General features: G+C 43.8%; 1 protein-coding gene across 1 annotated transcript in view; it reads right to left on the bottom strand.

The window, feature by feature from the left end:
- Positions 1 to 20,140, bottom strand: part of RIT2 (Ras like without CAAX 2) — a 281,316-nt gene extending 261,176 nt beyond the window's left edge. The window contains exon 1 of the mRNA XM_006136787.4: positions 19,835 to 20,140. Within this exon, the coding sequence (XP_006136849.3) occupies positions 19,835 to 19,937 (103 nt within the window). The 5' untranslated portion in view covers positions 19,938 to 20,140. The remainder of the gene's footprint in view (positions 1 to 19,834) is intronic.
- Between the last annotated feature and the right edge of the window lie 428 nt (positions 20,141 to 20,568).

Below are 20,568 nucleotides of genomic sequence, written 5' to 3'. Positions count from 1 at the left end.
AATTAGATTAGATTAGATTAGATTCTACTGGGAAGCCAGTCCACTGGGAACAAAAGGTAGAGGGGTGAGATCTGGCACTTTAGGACAGGTGTTACAAGCATGCAGCCTTCAGAAAGGGGGGGGAGGGACACAGTTAGATTGAAGAGGATAAAATGGTAAGAACAAGAATCAGGGGCCCAATTCTGTTGTAGGATCTGAATAACTCTCGCTGTCCTTAAACTCTCTCTCACCACACTCTTACCTTGGCTTTTTTTCCCTATGTGCCTCCACTGTACTTATTATACTCTCACATGTGCATCTTTTTATTTTCCACTTTAATTTCTACTGTTGTGCTTTCAGGGTGTGTCTAAACTACATGGCTCCATCGATAGAGCCATGTAAATTAGGCTGATCGGCAAAGGGAAATGAAGCTGCGATTTAAATAATCGCGGCTTCCTTTAAATTTACATGGCTGCTGCGCTGAGCCGACAAACAGCTGATCAGCTGTTTGTCGGCTCAGCGCGCTAGTCTGGCCGCTCCCGCACCTAGCTGAAAGCCCTTTATCGACCTCCCCGTTATGCCTCGTAGGATGAGGTTGACCGGGGAAGTCGATAAAGGACTTTCATGTCGGCAGGGGAGCATCCAGACTAGTGCAGTGAGCCGAGAAACAGCTGATCAACTGTTTGTTGGCTCAGCGTGGCAGCCATGTAAATTTAAATGAAGCTGCGATTATTTAAATCGTGGTTTCATTTCCCTTTGCCAAACAAACAAATCTACGTGGCTCCGTCGATGGAGCTATGTAGTTTAGACATACCCTCAGTTATATAATCCTTTTCCCACCTTATTTTGTTCCCTCCATAAATCCTGTTCTCACACTTCCATTGCCCTTCCAACTTCAGAAAGACAGTGTGCAAGCAAAGTGCAGAAAATTAGTAAGTTTACCTAGGATGTGGAAGACTGCAAATCAAAGCTCAGCTCTTTCTCAGGGCATGTCTACATCGGGGAGTTCTTCTGAAATAATTCCCCTTATTTTGAAATAAGTTATTTTGAAATAATGGGCTTGTTATTTCGAAATAATAACTCCTGCTTGTGAAGAGGAATAAGCTTATTTCAAAATAGCTATTTTGGGACCGGGTCCGTCTACACTGCAGCCTAATGTCAAATTAAGATATGCAACTTCAGCTATGTTAATTGCATAGCTGAAGTCAAAGTAGCTGAATTCAGCTTTTGGTGCTGTCTACCCTGCAGTAAGTTGAAAGAAGACTCTTCCTTTGACTTCCCTAATTCCTCATGAAATGAGGGTTATGGAAGTCAGAATAAGAAGCCCATTATTTTAAAATAATTTCAAAATAATGGGCTTGCCGTGTAGACGTGCACTGTTATTTCAAAATAATGCCGCTATATAGACATATCAGGTACGTCTAGACTACATAGTTTTTTCAAAAAAACTGCCCTTTTTTTGAAGAAAAGTCACCTGCGTCCACACTGCAATCATGTTCTTTTGAAATGAAATCGAAAGAATACAGGAGGTTTTCAACATTGATAAACCTAAAATTACAAGGAAGAATGCCTTTTTTGAAAGAGTTATTTTGAAAAAAAGGCTTGTGTGGATGCAGAACGGGGACATTTTTCGAAAGAAGAGGCAATCGAAAAAAGCACAGGTGCCCTGGTGGCCATTCTGTGAATAACAATCAGGGCTTTCTTTTGAGAGAGCATCCACACAGTCTGGATGCTCTCTTTTGAAAAAGCAGATTGCTTTTCAATCCTGTTTTGAGGTATGGATGCTCTCTTTTGAAAGACGTACCTATCCAGAGTTATTATTTCAAAATAACGTACTTTGAAATAACCTGGTAGTATAGACAGAGCCTCAGAAAGAGAAGAGACTAAACTCTAGGTCCCCTACAGCCTAAGCAAGGTGCCAAACTACTAAGCTAGCATCTATTATCAAAGGGGTATTTCACCCATGTTTTATCACCAAAAGAACTGGAAGGCTTTGGCTTCATTGAAACAAAAAATGACAGCAAGTTTTGAAACCTGCAACATTTTACATGAAACAGAATTGTTTTCTTTCTAGCCCCAATTTTGACCTCTCATCTCATCCTCTTCCTCCACAGATGAGAAAGAATCCCCACTCCAGAGAGGACTGTCCAAATAGAGAATTGTATTTAGGCACATTGAAAGTGACTGTAAATTTGCTTTTGAGCCACTCGGAACACACATAGATAGCAGAGAAGTCACGTTTCTGCTAAAGCAATGCAACAGAGGGATTAAGCTCTAGGCTACAGGGACCAGGTGCTCAGCTGATTGAAGGCACCATAACTCTATTTAAGTCAATATGGCTATGTTGATTTACAACAGTGAGCATTTTGAGGTAAAAATCTACAGCTCTGTTATATTGTTTTGCAGACAGTTAAGGAAAGTTGCCATCAAGATATTGTGCATTTCGCCACTGGCATGAGCTAAGGTTATTTCACTCAAGGGACATCGACATTCCAGCCTTCAAAGAATCCAGAGGCCTCATAGGGAAGTATGAAACATTGTAAGCAGCCCTGGTAAAATGATCACTATGAACCGTTCCACATAACTCAGGACTTGAAATTCTACTTATGGTTCCTTGGTGCTGCACAAAGCAAACAAGCTGCATGATGGGGCTTGTCTGTATTATAAAGCTGGATTATGTAGGAACATAAACTGTAGGTGAGGGGTCATGTAATTTGGTGCCAAATAGTAGGAAACATGTGCAATGTCATGCCAGCTGATCATGATTAAAATCTGTCTCAAAAATTTGTAATGGATAAGGGAAAAAAAATCAATGAATATGGATTAAAGTTTTCAAATTAAATTAGGTTTCTCCGTTTCTTTACTTTCTGTGAATAGTTCACGTTAACGATCTTCGCCAGTGTGAAAAATGGGGAAAGTGATTTGTATTTATTGCAAAAAATTGTCTTGTCTGGAACATGGTACAAATGCCACAATCCCAATAAGATAATTTCAGGGATAGACAAGGTGGGAGAGGTCATATGATTTACTGGGCCAACTTCTGTAGGTGAGTGAGAAAAGTTTGAGCTACACAAAGCTCTTCTTCCAGTCCAGAAAAAGTGTTCCAAGTAGCACAGCAAGGTGGAACTGATTGTTTAGTGTAGACACCATTCAGGGTAACATGACCCATTAACACCTCCACAGTAATAGTCTAAGATGAGGGGCATTAGTGGTTTACAGATTGTTATAATAAACCACAAATCTAGCGTCTCTTTCAGGCCAAGATTTTAGTGCCTAGCTAAACTCCCAAGCATTTTTTTAAGTGTTGTACAGCTTTCCTTTGAGAATGAGAACTGACAGGTCACATACAGAACAATCAAATTCACATTCAGAACAGTGTGTGGCTCCAAAGCTTGTTCCCTCACCAACCGTGTGTCTCCAATTCCCTTGGACCAACACAGCTACAACCACGTTGCATACAAATCTGCCTCTTTCTCTGAATTTTGCTTCTCCTACAGCTACCACTTAGGTGTGTTCCTATGGGAGGAGGCAAGCAAGCAAGGCAGGTTTGACCTGAAGTATTTTGACCCTGGTTTTCAGCTGGTATCAACAGGTGTCACTTCACCAGTATCTGTGGAGTAAGGTGTCTTCCTAAGACAGTGAGTGTTATGCAGCTGAGTACTTGCATGACTACCACAGGGCAAATTGGAATCTGGGAGCTCTGGATGTTAGTATAGGTAGGGTTGCCAGGTGTTGGGTATTTTTTGTTTTTCCTCGAATGGAAGGCTGCTTGGGACATTTTTCCCCCTCCACATCTGGCAGGGGTAGGGAGAGTGTGTGAGGATTTAAAAGGATTTAAAGGGGCCATGACTTTCTTTGTGTATCTTTTTTTTTTCTCAGCAACTTTAGGTTCTTTTTTTCCCTTTGCTCAGCCAATTTTTTTGCCACCATGCTCGGTATTTTTTGTGAATCTGGCAACCCTAAGTATAGGAGCCCCTACAGCTAGAGCTATAAAGCAAGCTGGCACTTAGCTTAGGGTGTAGAACTCCCTTATTCTTATCTCTGGCAGTAAGTACCACTACATGGGCCAGTGAACCACATCACAAGTGTGGGTCACACTTGCATAGTGTATTGAAAGCATGCAACCCTGTTAGTAGAACTGTGGGGGTCTGACGACTTCCCTCACTTCTCCTTATTCCGGAAAAACAAAATAAAAGCCTTGTCATGCTTGCTGGCTTCCAGGGAATTTAATTAAAGTCAGTGGAGAAATTAAAAGTGGAAAAGAATAAGGGCAGGGACAGGGGACATGAGTCGATGACAGCAGCAGAAAAACAAACAAAACCCATATTCTTTCCTAATTGTGCTTTGAAGGGTCTCTCTAATGAATTCCTTTCTACACCCTAACTACAGCAGCTACCATGTGCCCTGAACTGCAGATGGCTTGGCTCAGCATCAGAGATGGGTTAGAATGGAAAATGCAGCCCCCGTGGCTGCTTCACAGATGGTGTGCTGTATAGCAAAGGGACTCCCAGCATCCAAGCATTGTCAGGCAGCCGAGTTTGTTTCCTTATTTCAGACTTTACTTGGGACCAGCAGGAATGCTTCCATCTGGAGGCTTTTTGTAGCTAGACTCTTTTTTTGTTGTGGAAACAATTCAACGGTCAAAAAAGTTTCCTTTCCTTAATAAGAATCAATTACAAGAGAAAGCAACATAATCCCCCATCTACAGTAGTGGCTGGAAAACCTCTTTAAATTAGTTGGTGTGTGAAAACTAAATATGCTCATTTAATCCACTGGTGTGTTACATTTACATCACATCATGATTAGGTGTCATGAGTGTGTCTGAGAGGGAGACCCTGAATCAAGGGGAAAATGAACCAAATCCCCAGTTCCAAACCAGACAACTGCCACAATAATTGGCTGATTTTCATTTTTCACTAGCACCACACAGGAGCCCGACAAACAGCATTGTGAATCAGAGATGATGAGTAAGGCACTGATCCTGCAAAGATCTAGCATGTGAGTAACTTCACACACACCAAAAAGCAATGAATAGCCCTGGAGCACCTTAGCCCTGGTTTACACTAGGGAGTTATTTTGAAATAGCCCCCTTTATTTCGAAATAATAAGTGAAGCGTCTACACTACCAAACCTGTTATTTAGAAATAACAGGCTGGTTATTTCGAAATCTGTACTCGTGCTTTCCTCGGGGAATATGCTTATTTTGAAAGAGTTATTTGGGGGGTTATTTAAAATGTAGTTATTTCCAAATAATTTCCTAGTGTAGACATGCCCTTAGAGATTATCATATACAGGACTTGACAAATTATACAATCTACTCGCCTGTGGCGAGTAGATTGTAACCTGGAAGAGCCGGGTTCTGGCGATCTGCGCATGCCCAGAACGATCTGCGGTTTGGCGAGCCCTGATCATATATATAAATGGAGAAGGTCCAGAGAAGAGCAACAAAAATTATAAAAGGCCTAGAAAACATGACCTATGAGGGAAGACTGAAAGAACTGGGCTTGTTTGGTTTAGAAAAGAGAAGACGAAGAGGCCTTTTCAAGTATCTATGGGTATGTCTACACTAGCCACCCTAGTTTGAACTAGGGTGGCTAATGTAGCTATTCGAACTTGCAAATGAAGCCCGGGATTAAAATATTCCAGCCTTTATTTGCACGTTCCCGGGCGCCGCCATTTTTAAATGCCTGGTTGTTCGAACTCCTTGCCCGCGGCTACACGCGGCACGGGCTAAGTAGTTTGAATTAAAGCTCCTAATTTGAACTACCGTTACTCCTCATTGCAGTGTCATTGCAGGAGGAGTAACGGTAGTTCAAATTAGGAGCTTTAATTAGAACTACCTAGCCCGTGCCGCGTGTAGCCATGGGCAGGGAGTTTGAACTACCAGGCATTTAAAAATGGCGGCGCCCGGGAATGTGCAAATAAAGCACAGGATATTTTAATCCTGAGCTTCATTTGCAAGTTTGAATGACTACATTAGCCACCCTAGTTTGAACTAGGGTGGCAGTGTAGACGTTTCCTAAAAGGGTGTTCAAGGAGGAGGGAGAAAATTTGTCCTCCTTGGCCTCTGATGATAGGAGAAGAAGCAATGGACTTAAATTGGAGCAAAGGAGGTTTAGGTTGGACATTAGGAAAAACTTCCTACGAGTTAGGGTGGTTAAACACTGGAATAAATTGCCTCAGGTAGTTGTGGAATTTCCATCACCGGAGATATTTAAGAGCAGTTTGGATAGACATCTTTCATGGTGATTCGGACAATGTTTTATCCTGCCATGACATTGGGCCTAATTCTCAACGAGGACACACCATGTTATCCATGTATAAGTAGCAGAGTGGAGAATCAGGGCTTATTGTTTGACTGAGCTAAACAAATGTAGTCTTTTATTCAGTTGGCATAGTTAATTAAATTTTCTAGGCCATTACTCAGTTTTGTTGACCTTGTCTCAACTCTTTCCAATTTGGAAGCATCTTTCAGGTACTGAATAGACCAGAACTGCATATAGTTCTTATGTCCTTATTACTTAAGCATGTGCTTAAGTCAGCGTTTCTTAAAGTGTGTTCTGCAGCACACTAGTGTGCCACGAGGCAGCTAGAGGTGTGCCGTGGAGAACAGAGTTCAAAATGGCCACCCTTAAAAGGGCAATGCCTGCTTTCTTGATAAAAGGGCAAACAGTTTTTGTTTTTGTTTTTTGTTTTTTTTGCTTAACTTCTTTTCTCTGCCCTTTTTTGTTTGTTTGTTTTGCTCAACAACTTTTCCCTGCGGGCTTTTTGGTTTTGGTCAACAACTTTTGTTTTTGGCCACCCTTAAAGAGGCAAGCCTCCCATTTTTTTTTTGGCTCAAAAAAAAAATCTTTGGTGCTCCCCATAAAAATAATTGTTTAGTGTTCCTCGGTCTTAAAAAGTTGAAGAAACACTGGCTTAAATGCTTCCTTAATTCAGGCCTTAGATGAGAAGGTTGAGATGGTGGATAGGTCCATCAATGGCCATTAGCAAAGCTGTTCAGGGATACGATCCCTGTCCAAATGTCCCTAAACCTCTAACTATCAGAAACTGCGATTGGATGACAAGGGATGGATAGCTTGAAATTGCTCAATTCCATTTGTTACTTCTGAAGTATCTGGTACTGGCCCCAGTCTGGTACTGGGCTAGATGGATCATTAGTCCGTCCCAGTATGGCAATTTTTATGGCATGTTCTTATATACAATGTTCTCAATAACCAATTGGTATTTGACAAACAGAAATCATCCCATCAAATATACAACTGGGAGCCTCAAAGAAGTCTTCTTCCTTTCAAGCTACTGAATTACACAAACAGCCACAAAAAAGAAATGCCTTCAACGCTCCTCCCTGAGGCAAATTTTGTCTGATGTCTGTCCAAATTCAGAAAATAAATAACTGAACAATGTGTTTCATGCTGCTGAGTGGATAACAACCCATGTTACCTTTCTCCAGGTAGAAAGAAGAGGGAATGTTATTTCCTAATATGTCTATTTATTACTCCATGAGGGGCTCACCTTTCATTAAATGTAAAAAGGGAGGAGTTTGTACAGCATTGGCAGCACAAAAGTAAGCTCTGAACCCGGAATTTAGAATGCTTCTGAAACAAAGGCAAAGTCAGCCATCATGCATTTCAAACTGCTAGAAGTGTGGGCACTCAAAGTCCTGCTATTTTTCATACTAACTCATGCTGACCAGCCCACTTTCCCCCCAACGATCTCTTTGAGGTCAGTGTGACCTGGTTACCCTAGAAGGTTGTACTCTGTGAGAGTACAGGTGACAGAATCACACCCACTCTTTTCAACCTGAAGTCCATGAGAAGCAATTTGGTGCCACACTGTGGTTTTACCAAAAGTCTAAGTAAGCGGCATAGTAATAGAGGTGTAGGTGTGGTAGTCTGGTCTAGCTGAAACAAAAGACAGGACTATGCAGCACTTTAAAGACTAACAAGATGGTTTATTAGATGATGAGCTTTCGTGGGCCAGACCCACTTCCTCAAATCAAATTGTGGAAGAAAATTGGCATGACCATATATACCAAAGGGATACAATTGAAAAAAGTGAACACGTGTAAAAAGGACAAATCAAATTTCAGAACAGAGGGAGGATGTGGAGGGAGGTTGATGTCTGTGAGCTAATGATATTAGAGGTGATAACTGGGGAAGCTATCTTTGTAATGGGTAAGATAATTAGCATCTTTGTTAAGGCCCAGTCGTAAAGTGTCAAATTTAAGCATGAATGACAGTTAAATTGTGTTAAATTGTCTTGGAAGCAGGATACAGGTAGTCAAGTCATTGAGACAATGCCCTTTCTGGTTGAAATGGCAAGAAACTGTTTTTTCTTTGTGAAACTGTCTGATATCAGTTTTGTGTGCATTGATTCTTTGGCGAAGTGTCTGAGACATTTGTCCAATGTACATAGCAGTGTCCGTCTACACAGCAAAGTTATTTCAGAATAATGGTCAGCTGTAAGAGTTCTCACTCAGTCCTGGACCCGTTTGGTGCTCAGGCCTATACTTATTAGTCCAATGGCCCCTTTAAGACAGTGGGGCCTGAGAGCAGGGCAGGCCGCAATGCCCACACTAGCCTAAATGGCAACACAGCCCCAACCCTGGTTCAGAGTGGGCAGGCAAGTAAACATTTCCCATAGTCAGTTTTAGCCCAGGCACTGGTTCAGGGTGGGTTAGACAAACACACAGTTCTCAGAGTCAAAGACGGCGCAAGCTGTGGTTCAGTGCAAGGCAGGCAAACACATGGTTCTAAGAGTCAAATGGCGGCCCAGGCCTTGGTTCAGGGAGGGGCAGGCAAACCAACAGTTCTCAGCACAGGTACGGGGTGGGAGACTGCCACCCAGTATGAGGGGTGGCAGAGGGGACACAGGCCTTCCCTACTCCACCACATTCCAGCCCAGGGCCCTGGCAGTAGCAGCCTTGATGGTCACTGGGGTCAGCAGGGAATCTGCTCTGAAACATGCTGACACACATCACAGGGCTATCAGGTCCACCTGACCATCCTCCACTTCCCCTGGGACACTTCTGGACTCCCCCTCAGTCTGTACCTGGCTCCCAGGCAGTGGCAGGTTCAGTGTCTCCATAGTCCATGACTGGGGGTAGGTAAAAAAGGGTCTGTTCCTCAGCGCCTGGGCCTGGTGGCCCGGGCCGGTCGTCAGCCTTGGCCAGATCCTCAGGGTTCTCCTGACATGAGAGTTCAGGGTAGGCCTCTGTTCCCTCCAGAGGCTGGGCCCCTACTGAGCTTCTGGGCACAGGTTTTATACTTCCTGCCCCTCCCCCAGGCCTCTGTGAACTTAAAGGGGCAGGCTTCATCTCAGCCCAGCCGGGTTCAGAGAGGGGTTATTTCTCCCTGGGGCCAGTGAGGGGCCAACCCTGCTCACTACACCAACTATGAAATAAACAATGTCGAAATAACGGGAGTGCTTATTCTGACTTCTGTAAACCTCATTTTACAGAGAATAATGCCTATTTCGAAATAGCTATTTCAAAATAAGGAGTGTTTAGACGCTCCACTTCTACTTTTTGAAAATAGCCCCTCCCCCACATTTGGGAAGCCTGCCTCGGACTAATTTTGAGGCTTCCCTGCAGTGCAGGCATTCTATTTCAAAATAAACTATTTCAGAATAACTATTCAGGAATAGCTTATTCCAAAATAACTGTGCAGTGTAGACGTAGCCTAAGAGAAACAAACTTACAGCAAGACTCACCATCGCAGAGCCCCCTTGCAGCCTAGTGTGACATTGCAGCCTTTCTGCCTCAGCTTTCCACTATGTTCTTTGGACTGCTCCAGTCACAAATATGGCATGACCCTCTGGCCAAGCCGCATTACAGCATTTAGTTCCTCACAGGGTAGCTGCGTCCCTTAGATAATGTACAGCAAAAGCAGAGGGATCTTTGGCCTAGCCAGATAACAGCATCCAGCCCTCTTCCTTACAAGCAGGCCCAAGGTGCAATGGGCAGTCTTCACGCTCACTCACAGATACTTTTCCCAATCTGCTCAACAATCCAGTCCTGGCTCACCTTCCTACAAAGGGCTCTGACTGGTAGACTCCTCAGATACCTCTTAGCCCTCAATCAGGCTTTGCGCTACCAGGTTGGAGCAGTTTGTCTGCTCTCCTCCCCAGTCAGTGCCCAGTGGCTGGGCTTTCCTCCTGTTAAGTCCAAAAGTCAGCTAAGTGAACAAGACTGACGGGCCCTAAGACGCTTATTACACACTTCCACCCCTCCCCCAATCTCGCCCAGCTCTAGGGCAATGTCTAAAATCTAGGAGGTCCCCATCTGTGCTCTTCAGACATGATTTATTTATGTCTTCTGCTTCAGGGTTGTGGGGTCTCTGCTTGTAGACAGCCAAACTACTCCTCACGTTTCCTGATCGAGGTTTGGAGTCTCCTCTCCTTTACAGTTTTCTGATGCTTTCACAGCAGTTGCCCCAGGCACACGGATAAGGAGTGAACCAATGACTACAGTCTTCTGCTTCTCCATGTGGAAGACTGCACATCACATGGCCTCAAGCTTATGCTTCCTAGCCTTATCACTGCTAGGGTTCCATCATGAGACTACTTTTTATTCTCTCTTGGAGCTCTGGGGGCCTCTGTCAAGAAGACCTGGTCCCTAACTCAGCCTTCTTCTTCGAGTAGTGTCCCCATGGGTGCTCCACTGTTGGTGCGGCACAGGGACAAGGCTGACACCAACAATGGAGGACCCACGGGGACACACATCTAGAAGATGGCTATGTCTACACTGGCGCGATCTTGCGCAAAAGCAGCCTCTCTTGCGCAAAAACTTGCTGCCTGTCTACACTGGTCGCGTGTTCTTGCGCAAGTAAACTGACATTCTAATGTATGAAATCAGGGCTTCTTGCACCAGAGCTCTGATGCTCCCGCTCAGGAATAAGCCCTTTTGCACAACTGTTCTTGTGCAAGAGACCAGTGTAGACAGGCAACATGAATTTCTTGCTCAAGAAAGCCCTATGGTTAAAATGACCATCAGAGTTTTCTTGCACAAGAGAGCGTCTACACTGCCATGGATGCTCTTGCGTAAAAACATATCTCTTGCTCAAAAGCACATGCCAGTGTAGACGCTCTCTTCTGGAAGACTTTTTGCACAAGAACTTTTCTGCAAAAGAGTTCTTGTGCAAGAAGCTGACAGTGTAGACATAGCCTATCTGTTCTGTGGCTAACAGATTATTTTGGATGTGCTGTGTTCCAATACAGCAATTTTACCCCGAATGGACTGGCTTTGTCTCAATGGTTTTATGAGTAACATAGCCAATCACCTTCATTCAGCCATGCAGGTGTGACTTTTTTCAGGACATGGACAAATCTGACCAGCATTGAAGCATCGTTTAGGGAATAATATCTTTCTTGAGGCAGAGTTATTTTATTAAAATGTTAGGATAACTCAGCTTGTTACTATTCTTAGCAATAATTAGCCAAGAGGATTATGCAAATATCTCACAGAGTATGCTGTAATCAATTATCATTGGTGTTGCTAAAATTAAGCTGGAAATAAATGGTCTCCAGATTTCAGAGGCTTTTCTGTTTGTCTTTTGTCTATTATTGAATAGAATGTTTAAACCAAGCTAGTTAGACTGTGTTGCTTAGCTGGGGTCGCTCCTGAAACTAGATTCACCACTCAGGCATAGAGCTATGAATATTTATAGTCAAACTCAGTCTCTCTGGCTATGTCTACACTACAGGATTTTTCCGAGATACAAGAGGTATCCCAGAAAATCTCTGCTGCATCTAGGTAACGCATCTGCTTTTCTGCTTTTCGGGGGGGGAAGAGCAGATGTGCTCTTTTGGAAGCCCTGTCTTCCTCCTTCCATGAGAAAGAAGGCCTCTTCTGAAAGTGGAGGCTTTTCCAAAATTTGGCCCAGTGTAGATGGGTCAAATTTTGGAAAAGTTTCTTCTGAAAAAACTATCGGAAAAAAGTATGCAAATTGTGTAATAGATTTTTCCAATAGATTAGTGTAATCTAGACATAGCCTGTCTCTCTATATCTCTCTCTTGCACACACACACATGATCTGTGAAAACACTAAGGCTATGTCTACACTACAGTTTTTTGTGGCAGAGAGTATGCAAATGACGGACACATTAGCAACAGTCACAATGTCGTTACAATATTTTCTGCTGATGTTTTTTGCACAAGGGGGTTTTGAGCAAAAAGAAGCAGTGTAGCCACTTCCGTTTTGAGCAAAAAAAAAAACCTTTTGCACAGGATCCTTATGCCTCTCTTGTTTCTGAGCAAAGACCTCTTGTACAAAAATGGATCGGAGGGGATTATGCAAATGAAGCGTGAGAAAAAGTGAATCCACACTTCATTTGCATTGCCTCTTCCAGCAAAAGTCATAGTGTAGACACAGCCCAAGGGTATTTCTACATTACAGGATATAGTCAAATTAAGATATGCAACTTCAGCTACATTCATTGCATAACTGAAGTTGAAGTACCTTAACTTGACTTTTGGCACTGTCCACACTGCAGGAAGTCAAAGGGAGAACACTCTCCCTTTGACTTCCCTTACTCCTCATGGAAGCAGGGCTACCATTATTGACCAGAGTGCCCCTCAAAGTTCAAATTAGCTGTCATCACTAGACCTCTAATTCGAACCATGATAGATTTACAGCGGCAGCTTCAATCTTCTCTGTACTGTAGTCATACCCTAAGGTTTGTGAACCTCACAAGCTAATTTAGGATTAGTATGAGCAATGTCGAGTAGATCTGTGATTTGCCATCAAAACTAGAGATGACTCGACCCATGAAGTTCACATCTGGATTGAAACTTTGTTGGAGAAAAAAGTTAGGGGAATTTGGAGCGGGGATTTTGGTACAGCTCATTATAGAATGGGGGTCTGTGCAAAATTTGCTTTCAGGTCTAAATGACCTCAAAAGCAGCAGGGTTTCAAAGTGCAGGCTTTGGATCCATCTTGAATCAAAGAAATTCAAAAGAATGGCTTTACTGGGTCTCATCCTCAAAGTGGATGAAATAACATTTTAGGATTCCTTTGCAAGTCAGAAAGGGATCTCACTTTTGAAAACATAACATCCAGTGGTCAGCTCACTTTTGACAAACTGGAACAGTATCCTGCTGTGTCCTCATTAACTGTAGTGAAACTACTTGCTCAGTTATAATATGTCTGATGTAACTCTGTTTCTGTATTTTAATTAAAATAAGCCCAGATGGCTCAGTTGGTTTCTCCTTGCCACTGACTAAATGAGATTCAATTATTGTTGGTTGAACTGAACCTTTGAGGTTAACACATCACTATTCTTAACTAACAATGAGCTAGGAGGGTTGGGATTTAGGCTAGAATTCAAGATTTGGGTTCAGAAGCTAAGGTTTAAATCTGGATGCCCCATCATTAAGATCTCATTATCTATTCCTATTAGGTTTCTGCTACACTGAATGGGATAACTATTGTGAGACTGGCTGTTCTACAATATCTGCCATTTTAGGCCAAAATCATGCAAAAAAAATGTTCTGCACTATCTAATCAGAAACAGAAACTAGGCCTCTGGCAGTTTTATATTCCCATCTGGAAACAACACTACAGTGATAGGCTTTTAGTCTTCGAGACCCCATAGGACTCCTCGTCATTTTTCAGATACAAACATGATACCTCTGAGGGTTTTATGGAGAGACTCAAATCCCAAGGAGTTCAGGTTTAGAACTCTAGCCATGGTCCATCTCGTGTTGGAGTAGGATTTTCACCAGAAATCTGTCAGCTCCAGTGTTCCCTGGAAACTGAGCGCTTGAGCGGTAACCCAGGAGAGTCCAGTGCCGCCCAGCTGATTAGCAGAGCACCCCCAGCATTTTTTTTACTGTGGTGGTGCATACCCACACATGCCTCAGAGCACATAACACAAATGATTCTGCACATGGATAGAAAATATTAGAGGGAACATTGGTCAGTTCTACTGGTAACAGCTCAATTTTCAGTTGACTTCTGCTCTTATTTTTCCATTGGCTTTTGTTGCTATCTTCATGGTGATTTCCAAATATGTTATAATTTTGGGTTCAAATGAGCTCACAACTTCCACATTTCACTTTGAGATTCAGGACAGGAAAAACTCAATATATTCCACTTGTTTTCTCCTTCAAAACAGCCGATTTCACATGATTTCTGTACAAGCCATAAATCATACCCAGTTAGTTCAAAGTAAGGTTTCATTAAAGCCTTATGTCAACCTAGTGCAAGTACTGAGTTAGCAATGAAACCCCAAAGCAAGCAGGTGATTATTTTGCACAAAGTTTGGTACTTTATTGCAGACTTTTTTTTCCTGGTGTAATTGCCACTGGGGCTACGTCTATACTATGAGTTTTCTTGGCAAAAAAATATGCTAATGAGGGATTCATTTACATGAGTTGCAATCTCATTTGCATATTTTCTGCTGCTCCATTTTTGTGCTGGGGTTTTTGCGCAAAGACAAACAGTGTGGACATTTTCTTTTTGTGCAAACCCCCTTTTTCCTCAAGAGGCTTATAACACCCAAAAGGAGGTACAGGCAGTCCCCCAGTTACACGGATCCGACTTATGTCGGATCCGCAGTTACAAACGGGGCTTTTCTCGCCCCAGAGGACGGGAGCTCAGATTTAAATCTGCCCCGCTTCATTAGCATAAACATGGCTGCCACTTTTTTTCCACACGGAGCTTTGCTGGAAAAAAGCGCCAGTCTAGACGCTGATCTTGTGGAAAATAAAGCCTATTCCAAAAGATCCCTTATCCCTTATTTCATAGGGATGTAGTCTAGATGTAGCCATAGTGTAGACGTAGCCTAGGTGTGTGGGTTATACTGGCACTTGTAAAGCAGAGCCAAATCCTCCTTTCATTTATAACAAAGATTGTCCAAATGCCAATCAGTGATAGATACAACTCCTCAGTTGGATTGCTCAATTTACTATGTTTAAGATAAGCAACCAATGCCCTTGGCTTTGAAAAACTTGGTGAGAAATTTTAAGACAGCATGATTTTTGTATAGTTATCTCTTCTGTACTGCATATTTTTGGCTATATCATAAACAATTTGAAGCCATCATTTCTTATTACATTTCTGTCCTCCTCCTTACAAATCAATACAAAGCCAGAAGTTCAGATGTTTTAAAAAGGAGAAAAACTTAGCTGCAGGGGTTTTTGCATCAGTGATTTCATAATATAGTATCATAGAAGAATAGGGTTGGACCTCCGGAAATCATCAAGTCTAACCCCTGCTCAAACAGGACCAATCCCAACTAAATCATCCCAAAGACACCAAATGAATAAATTCTCTTTGTAGTTTCTAGGCCCAGAAGGACTGTGGGGAATAGAGCTTCCCTAGCAGCCAATATGTATGTACGAATTGGTAATGTGAAGGTTTTAGATCATCCTTTGACAGCTTCAGTTACTCAGTCAGAGGTTAGGGGTCTATTACAGGACTAGGTGGAAGAGGATCTGTAGACTGCAGTGTGCAGGAGGTCAGACTAGATGATCTTTTGTAAGGTTACATCTGCACAGCATGCTTATCATATATATAGTAGCCCAGTGCCTATGAGTCTGTAACGCTGAGGTACACGACCACGCCCCCTGGCCATGTACGTCAGTGTCCCACCCCCCTTACCCTCCCGCCGGGGCCCAGCGCAGCACAAGCACCACTCAGCTGGGCCCCGGTGGGGGAGCAAGTGGCTGCAAGCTGCCATTTGGGGTCGGCGCTCCCCATGCTCGCGCTGCGTCACTCAGCTGGACCCCAGCGGGAAGGGAAGGGGGGCGAGGCACTGACGTACACGGCCAGGGGGAATGGCCATGTATGTCACCACCCCCTTTCCCCTCCCGCCGTGGCACTGAGTTCTGCGCCCCTCAGTGGGCCGCCACTGTGGAGGGGAAGGTGGGGCAGTGACGTACATGTCCCTGCCCCCTGGCCGTGTATGTCAGTGCCCCGCCCCTCTTCCCCAGTGGTGGCCCAGCTGAGCGCGCAACACTCAGCCGAGCTGCCACGGAGGGAGGGGAAGGGGGCGGGGTGGTGACGTACACGGCCAGGGGGCGGGGCCGTGTACATCACGGCCCCTCCTTCCCCTACCGCTGTGGCACTGAGCTGAGGGCTGCACCCCTCAGCTGGACCACCAGGGGAGCCAGCAGCGCAAGGGGCCGTTTGGGCTCCCCTGCAGCAGGAGGGGAAAGGGGGTGTGGGGCAGTGACATAAATGGCCCCACCCCCTGGCCGTGTATGTCACCGCCCCCCCTTCCTCGTGGCAGCCCGGCTGAGCAGGGAGCACTCAGCCAAGCACCACAGTGGGAGGGGAAGGGGGGCAGGGAGAGATGGAGGGAAGAGAGGTCAGGAGGAGAAGGAGAAGAGAAAGGAAGAGTGAGAGGCAGGAGGGGGAGAAGAGAAAGAAAGAGACGGAGAGAGAGGCAGGAAGCAGAGGAGAGCTGAGAGAGAGCAGGGGAGGTAGGAGGAGGAGAGAGAGAGATGGAGTGAGAGCGCTCAGGAGAGAAGACCTGAAAATCCAATCTTATGACGGGCTAATTCGCTAGTTTCAGAATAAGATATTCCGGAAGATATGTTTTGAAATAGCCTATTTTGAAATAGAGCGTCCACACTACTGGGAAGCCTCAAAATTAGTCCAAGGCAGGGTCCCCTATTATGGACACTCTATCTCAATTTAGAGCCCCAGGAGGCACTGGGGAGGAATAACTTAGAATGGCCCTGGTGAGGAGCTATTTCGAAATAGCAGCAGTGAAGCATTCACTCTGCAGCTATTTCAAAATAGCTATTTTGGAAGAGGAATCATTCCTCATGGAATGAAGTTTACAGAAGTCAGAATAAGCCACCTGTTATTTCGATATTATTTCAAAATAACGGAATTGCTGTGTAGACACTCGCATTGTTATCTCGAAATAACGGTGCAGTGTAGAGGCACCCTGAGAGTCTAGAGTTATTCTGCATAGGTGTCCCAGGGCAGGCGCTTACCCTCACAGCGCCTTCAGTTGGTCACTTGGGGAACCAGTGACCTCCGCTGGTCAGTGTCCCAGCTTCCGTTGCAGACCTTCTGCTGGTTCAGCCCGAAGACCCTTCTTGCCCTACTCATACTGTCCTATGTCAGTGCCCTTGTACTCTGGGGTCCTCTGCTCCCAGGGAACCCCCAATTCCCTACACTGACCTTTCCTCAGTGACCCACTGCCAGTTCTCATCTAGCTCCTCTCTCAGGAAAACTGCAGTCTGAAATGGCCACTCATCATTGGTAAGGGCTGTGGATCTTCTCCTTTTGCCTATTCTGGCTGTTTTCCTACAGCCTTAGTACACTCAGGCCTCGCCTCAGACCCTGCAGCCTGGGAGTGAGTTCAGGCCAGAGCTCCCCAGCTCTGCCTGCCTTTCCCCAGCACTTTTCTGTACCAAGAAGCCTCCAGCTTCCCTGGCAGCCAGGTCCCTCCTGCTCCCCAACACGAGTATCTGTTCTCCTCCCTCCAGGAGCCCTTATTTATACAGCCCAAGCTGGACCCTAATTGGCTGCATCTGTCTCATCTGCAGGCTCCACCCTCTAAACCTTCACTCAAGGCTGGGTTTTAACCCTTAAAGGTTGTCCCATCACAATAAGTAATTTCCTAAATTTTACCATTACCTCAAAGCTGAATAAAATCTAGGGCTGTGTCTAGACTGGCAAGTTTTTCCGCAAAAGCGGAAAAACTTGCCAGCTGTCTACACTAGCAGCTTGAATTTCCGCAAGAACACTGATGATCTCATGTAAGAAATCAGTGCTTCTTGCGGAAATACTATGCTGCTCCCGTTCGGGCAAAAGTCCTTAAGGGCCAGCGTAGACAGCTCAGATGTGTTTTGCGCAAAAAAGCCCCAATCACAAAAATGGCCATCGGGGCATTTTTGCGCAAAAGCGAGTCTAGATTGGCATGGACGCTTTTCCGCAAAAAGTGCTCTTGCAGAAAAGCATCCGGGCCAATATAGATGCTCTTTTCTGCAAATGCTTTTAACAGAAACCTTTTCTGTTAAAAGCATTTGCGGAAAATCATGTCAGTCTAGATGTAGCCTATGTCTTTCCAATATAGCCCTTATTTCTTCACCCAACTCAGCCCCCCCCCCCCCCCCCCCCCCGCATATACACACAAGCACACACTCACGTGGAAACAAACACACACCCCACCTGCTTTGTTTGCTTCCAACCAGGCTGATTCAGGAAATTCCAAAACATTGGAAGCAGTCTTGTTTTTCATGAAACCATTAACTTCATTTCCAAACAAGGAAGATATGAACTAATTGGAATATACTTCATGTAGGCATCATGACCTTTCCAGTGCTAGAAATGTAGACATTAGTAATCCCTTGAAGTTTCCTCAGTTTGGCCCTGAGATTCATCTCTCATAAGCCAATTCCTTTCTGAATATTTCAGCATGTATATCTTTACTTTAAGTGGTCACAGTGGTTGGGGAGCTAAACTTCTAAAATGAATGATGCTTGTAGAGTCAAGGTAGAAAAAATTGCTGCCACCTTTTGGAAACTCTCAGAAAAAGAAAACAAATTTTGGTTTGTTGCTACTTATGGTAGAAACATATTTCATAGAGACCTTCCTTCCACATAAAAGTGAGTTGGGAAACACATACAGTAAAATATCATCAGAAGCCCAATTTCTCTTATTTTGTGTTGTGAACAGCAGTCGGTTCTGCATAGAACACTGCAATCATTGTCACCTGCTTGGTGAGAGGAAAATCAATGGGGCAGAGTCCTCTTAGGTGACAGAGGCAACCCTAAAACTAAAACTAATAAAACGCTAGATACCACATCTAGATATAGAGAATGATATCCTCACTGCTTACAATGTAACACTTTTCATCTAGTCTTGCCAGGCAGGTCACAAATAGAGCTCATCTACAGTATCAGTACAGTTTTACAGCTTGTTTATTCTGCCTGCTCTCAGACTTGAATGGAAGCTGGACTGTTGGATGCTGTATCACAGCTGTAGAGTCATTTCCAGCAAATTAATTATATAGTTGTTGTGCTGGGCTAAATGTGCTAGTACAAAGACAGACATGACATGCTCAGCAAAGCCTCTTTTCTTTTCTTTTCTTTTCTTTTCTTTTCTTTTCTTTTCTTTTCTTTTCTTTTCTTTTCTTTTCTTTTCTCACTCAAAGAACACTAGTGTCAGTGAGAATAAATCAAACGGTGATAACATCTGAGAAAAATAAAACCTTGTCCCTGGACAAATAATAGCTGCTCTGAAGAGAGGCCACCGCAGGTGATATTATGCCTGGCCGACACTGGACAGCAATATTAAAATATGCTGAGTATCCATCTTATGACCTGGAGAAAGACTTAAACATGCATCCTGTAACTTCCTAGATGGGAGGTGTGAGGACCACTAGCAGAGCCACCATGACACAAAATAAAGAAGTAACTTAGAAGCTGTAGTCATCCTTCACACTTTCTTCTGCACAGCTGACTTGGCAGTCAGTTTTGCAAGCAGTCTCTCTCCCATGCCTTTACGAAGGAGGATTTAGAGGCCCACAAGTTACATATTCACTGGCCAGTGTGCCGGTACCCCTTAAAAAGGGTTACAGTGGTATTGCCACATGCAGAACGGAAAAGTAAGATAACAGCTGCAGGTTGACTATATCTCAATGCCTATAAAGGACAGAAAAGGCTGGCTAAAAACCAGAAAATAGTTCAATGATTTTCTCTGCCACAAAACTAAGCTGACTCATTCTCCCAGTCATTACTTTTGCTTTTTTTCCCTTTTTAATCAAAATGAACTTAAACAGAAAAATGGATGGAGGGGGGAGGAAAGCCTTTATCAAGCCGTTCGTGTGCTCAGAAGTTTACATCCTGATCCCCCCCCACCCTCCCATTGTTAATTTAAAAAAAAACTTACCGCTTTTGCCAACTCCCCCAGCTCCCAGCATCACCACCTTGTACTCCCTGGAGCCTGCTGAAGAATTGCTGGAGGAGCTGATCATTTCATTTTCTAGCTCCATCTCGCACAAGGAACCAGAGGAGAGTGAGAAGGCAGAAAAAAACAACTGACAGGTGCTTGCTCTGATCTTAAACAACTATAAAAGCAACATAGAAAAGAAAGAAAGGTATGATACAGGAGGTACGATTTATCAGCCTCACACTCACGACTGTTCCTGGGGTAGCTAGAGAAGGTCTCATAGCAACCACTTTAACAGCTTCCAATAAAAATCTCTCTCTGCCCCCTCCCATCTGTGTATCATTCTCTCTGTGTATCTCTTCCTGGACAGAAGCAGTTTTTAAGGCTCAGGAGATGCATGTTGCTGTGTCCTTAGATTTTAAATAAAAGCTACCTGAGGGAAAAAAATCACACATCTCTTAATTCTTAAGCTTCTGAGTGCAGAACTTAATTTAATTTAAAGAGAGAATGGAGGTGTTTCAGTCAATTATTTTGCCTGTATTTGCTGAATTTGCCAGATATGCACTCAGCTAAGTGACCCATTTCCATAAAAATAAGGGACAACTTTATAAAATATTTTTTCCACTTTTCAACAGTTTCATAAATAACACAAACTCTCTATTTTAGGATTTTCCATAGCATTCATGTTTTTATAGCATTCCCAGTTAGAAGTGTTGAGATTGGGGCCATATGAC

Source organism: Pelodiscus sinensis, chromosome 6 (genome assembly GCF_049634645.1).
Source record: "Pelodiscus sinensis isolate JC-2024 chromosome 6, ASM4963464v1, whole genome shotgun sequence".
NCBI classification, from domain to species: domain Eukaryota; kingdom Metazoa; phylum Chordata; order Testudines; family Trionychidae; genus Pelodiscus; species Pelodiscus sinensis.
This window is presented reverse-complemented; position numbering and strand designations above follow the sequence as displayed.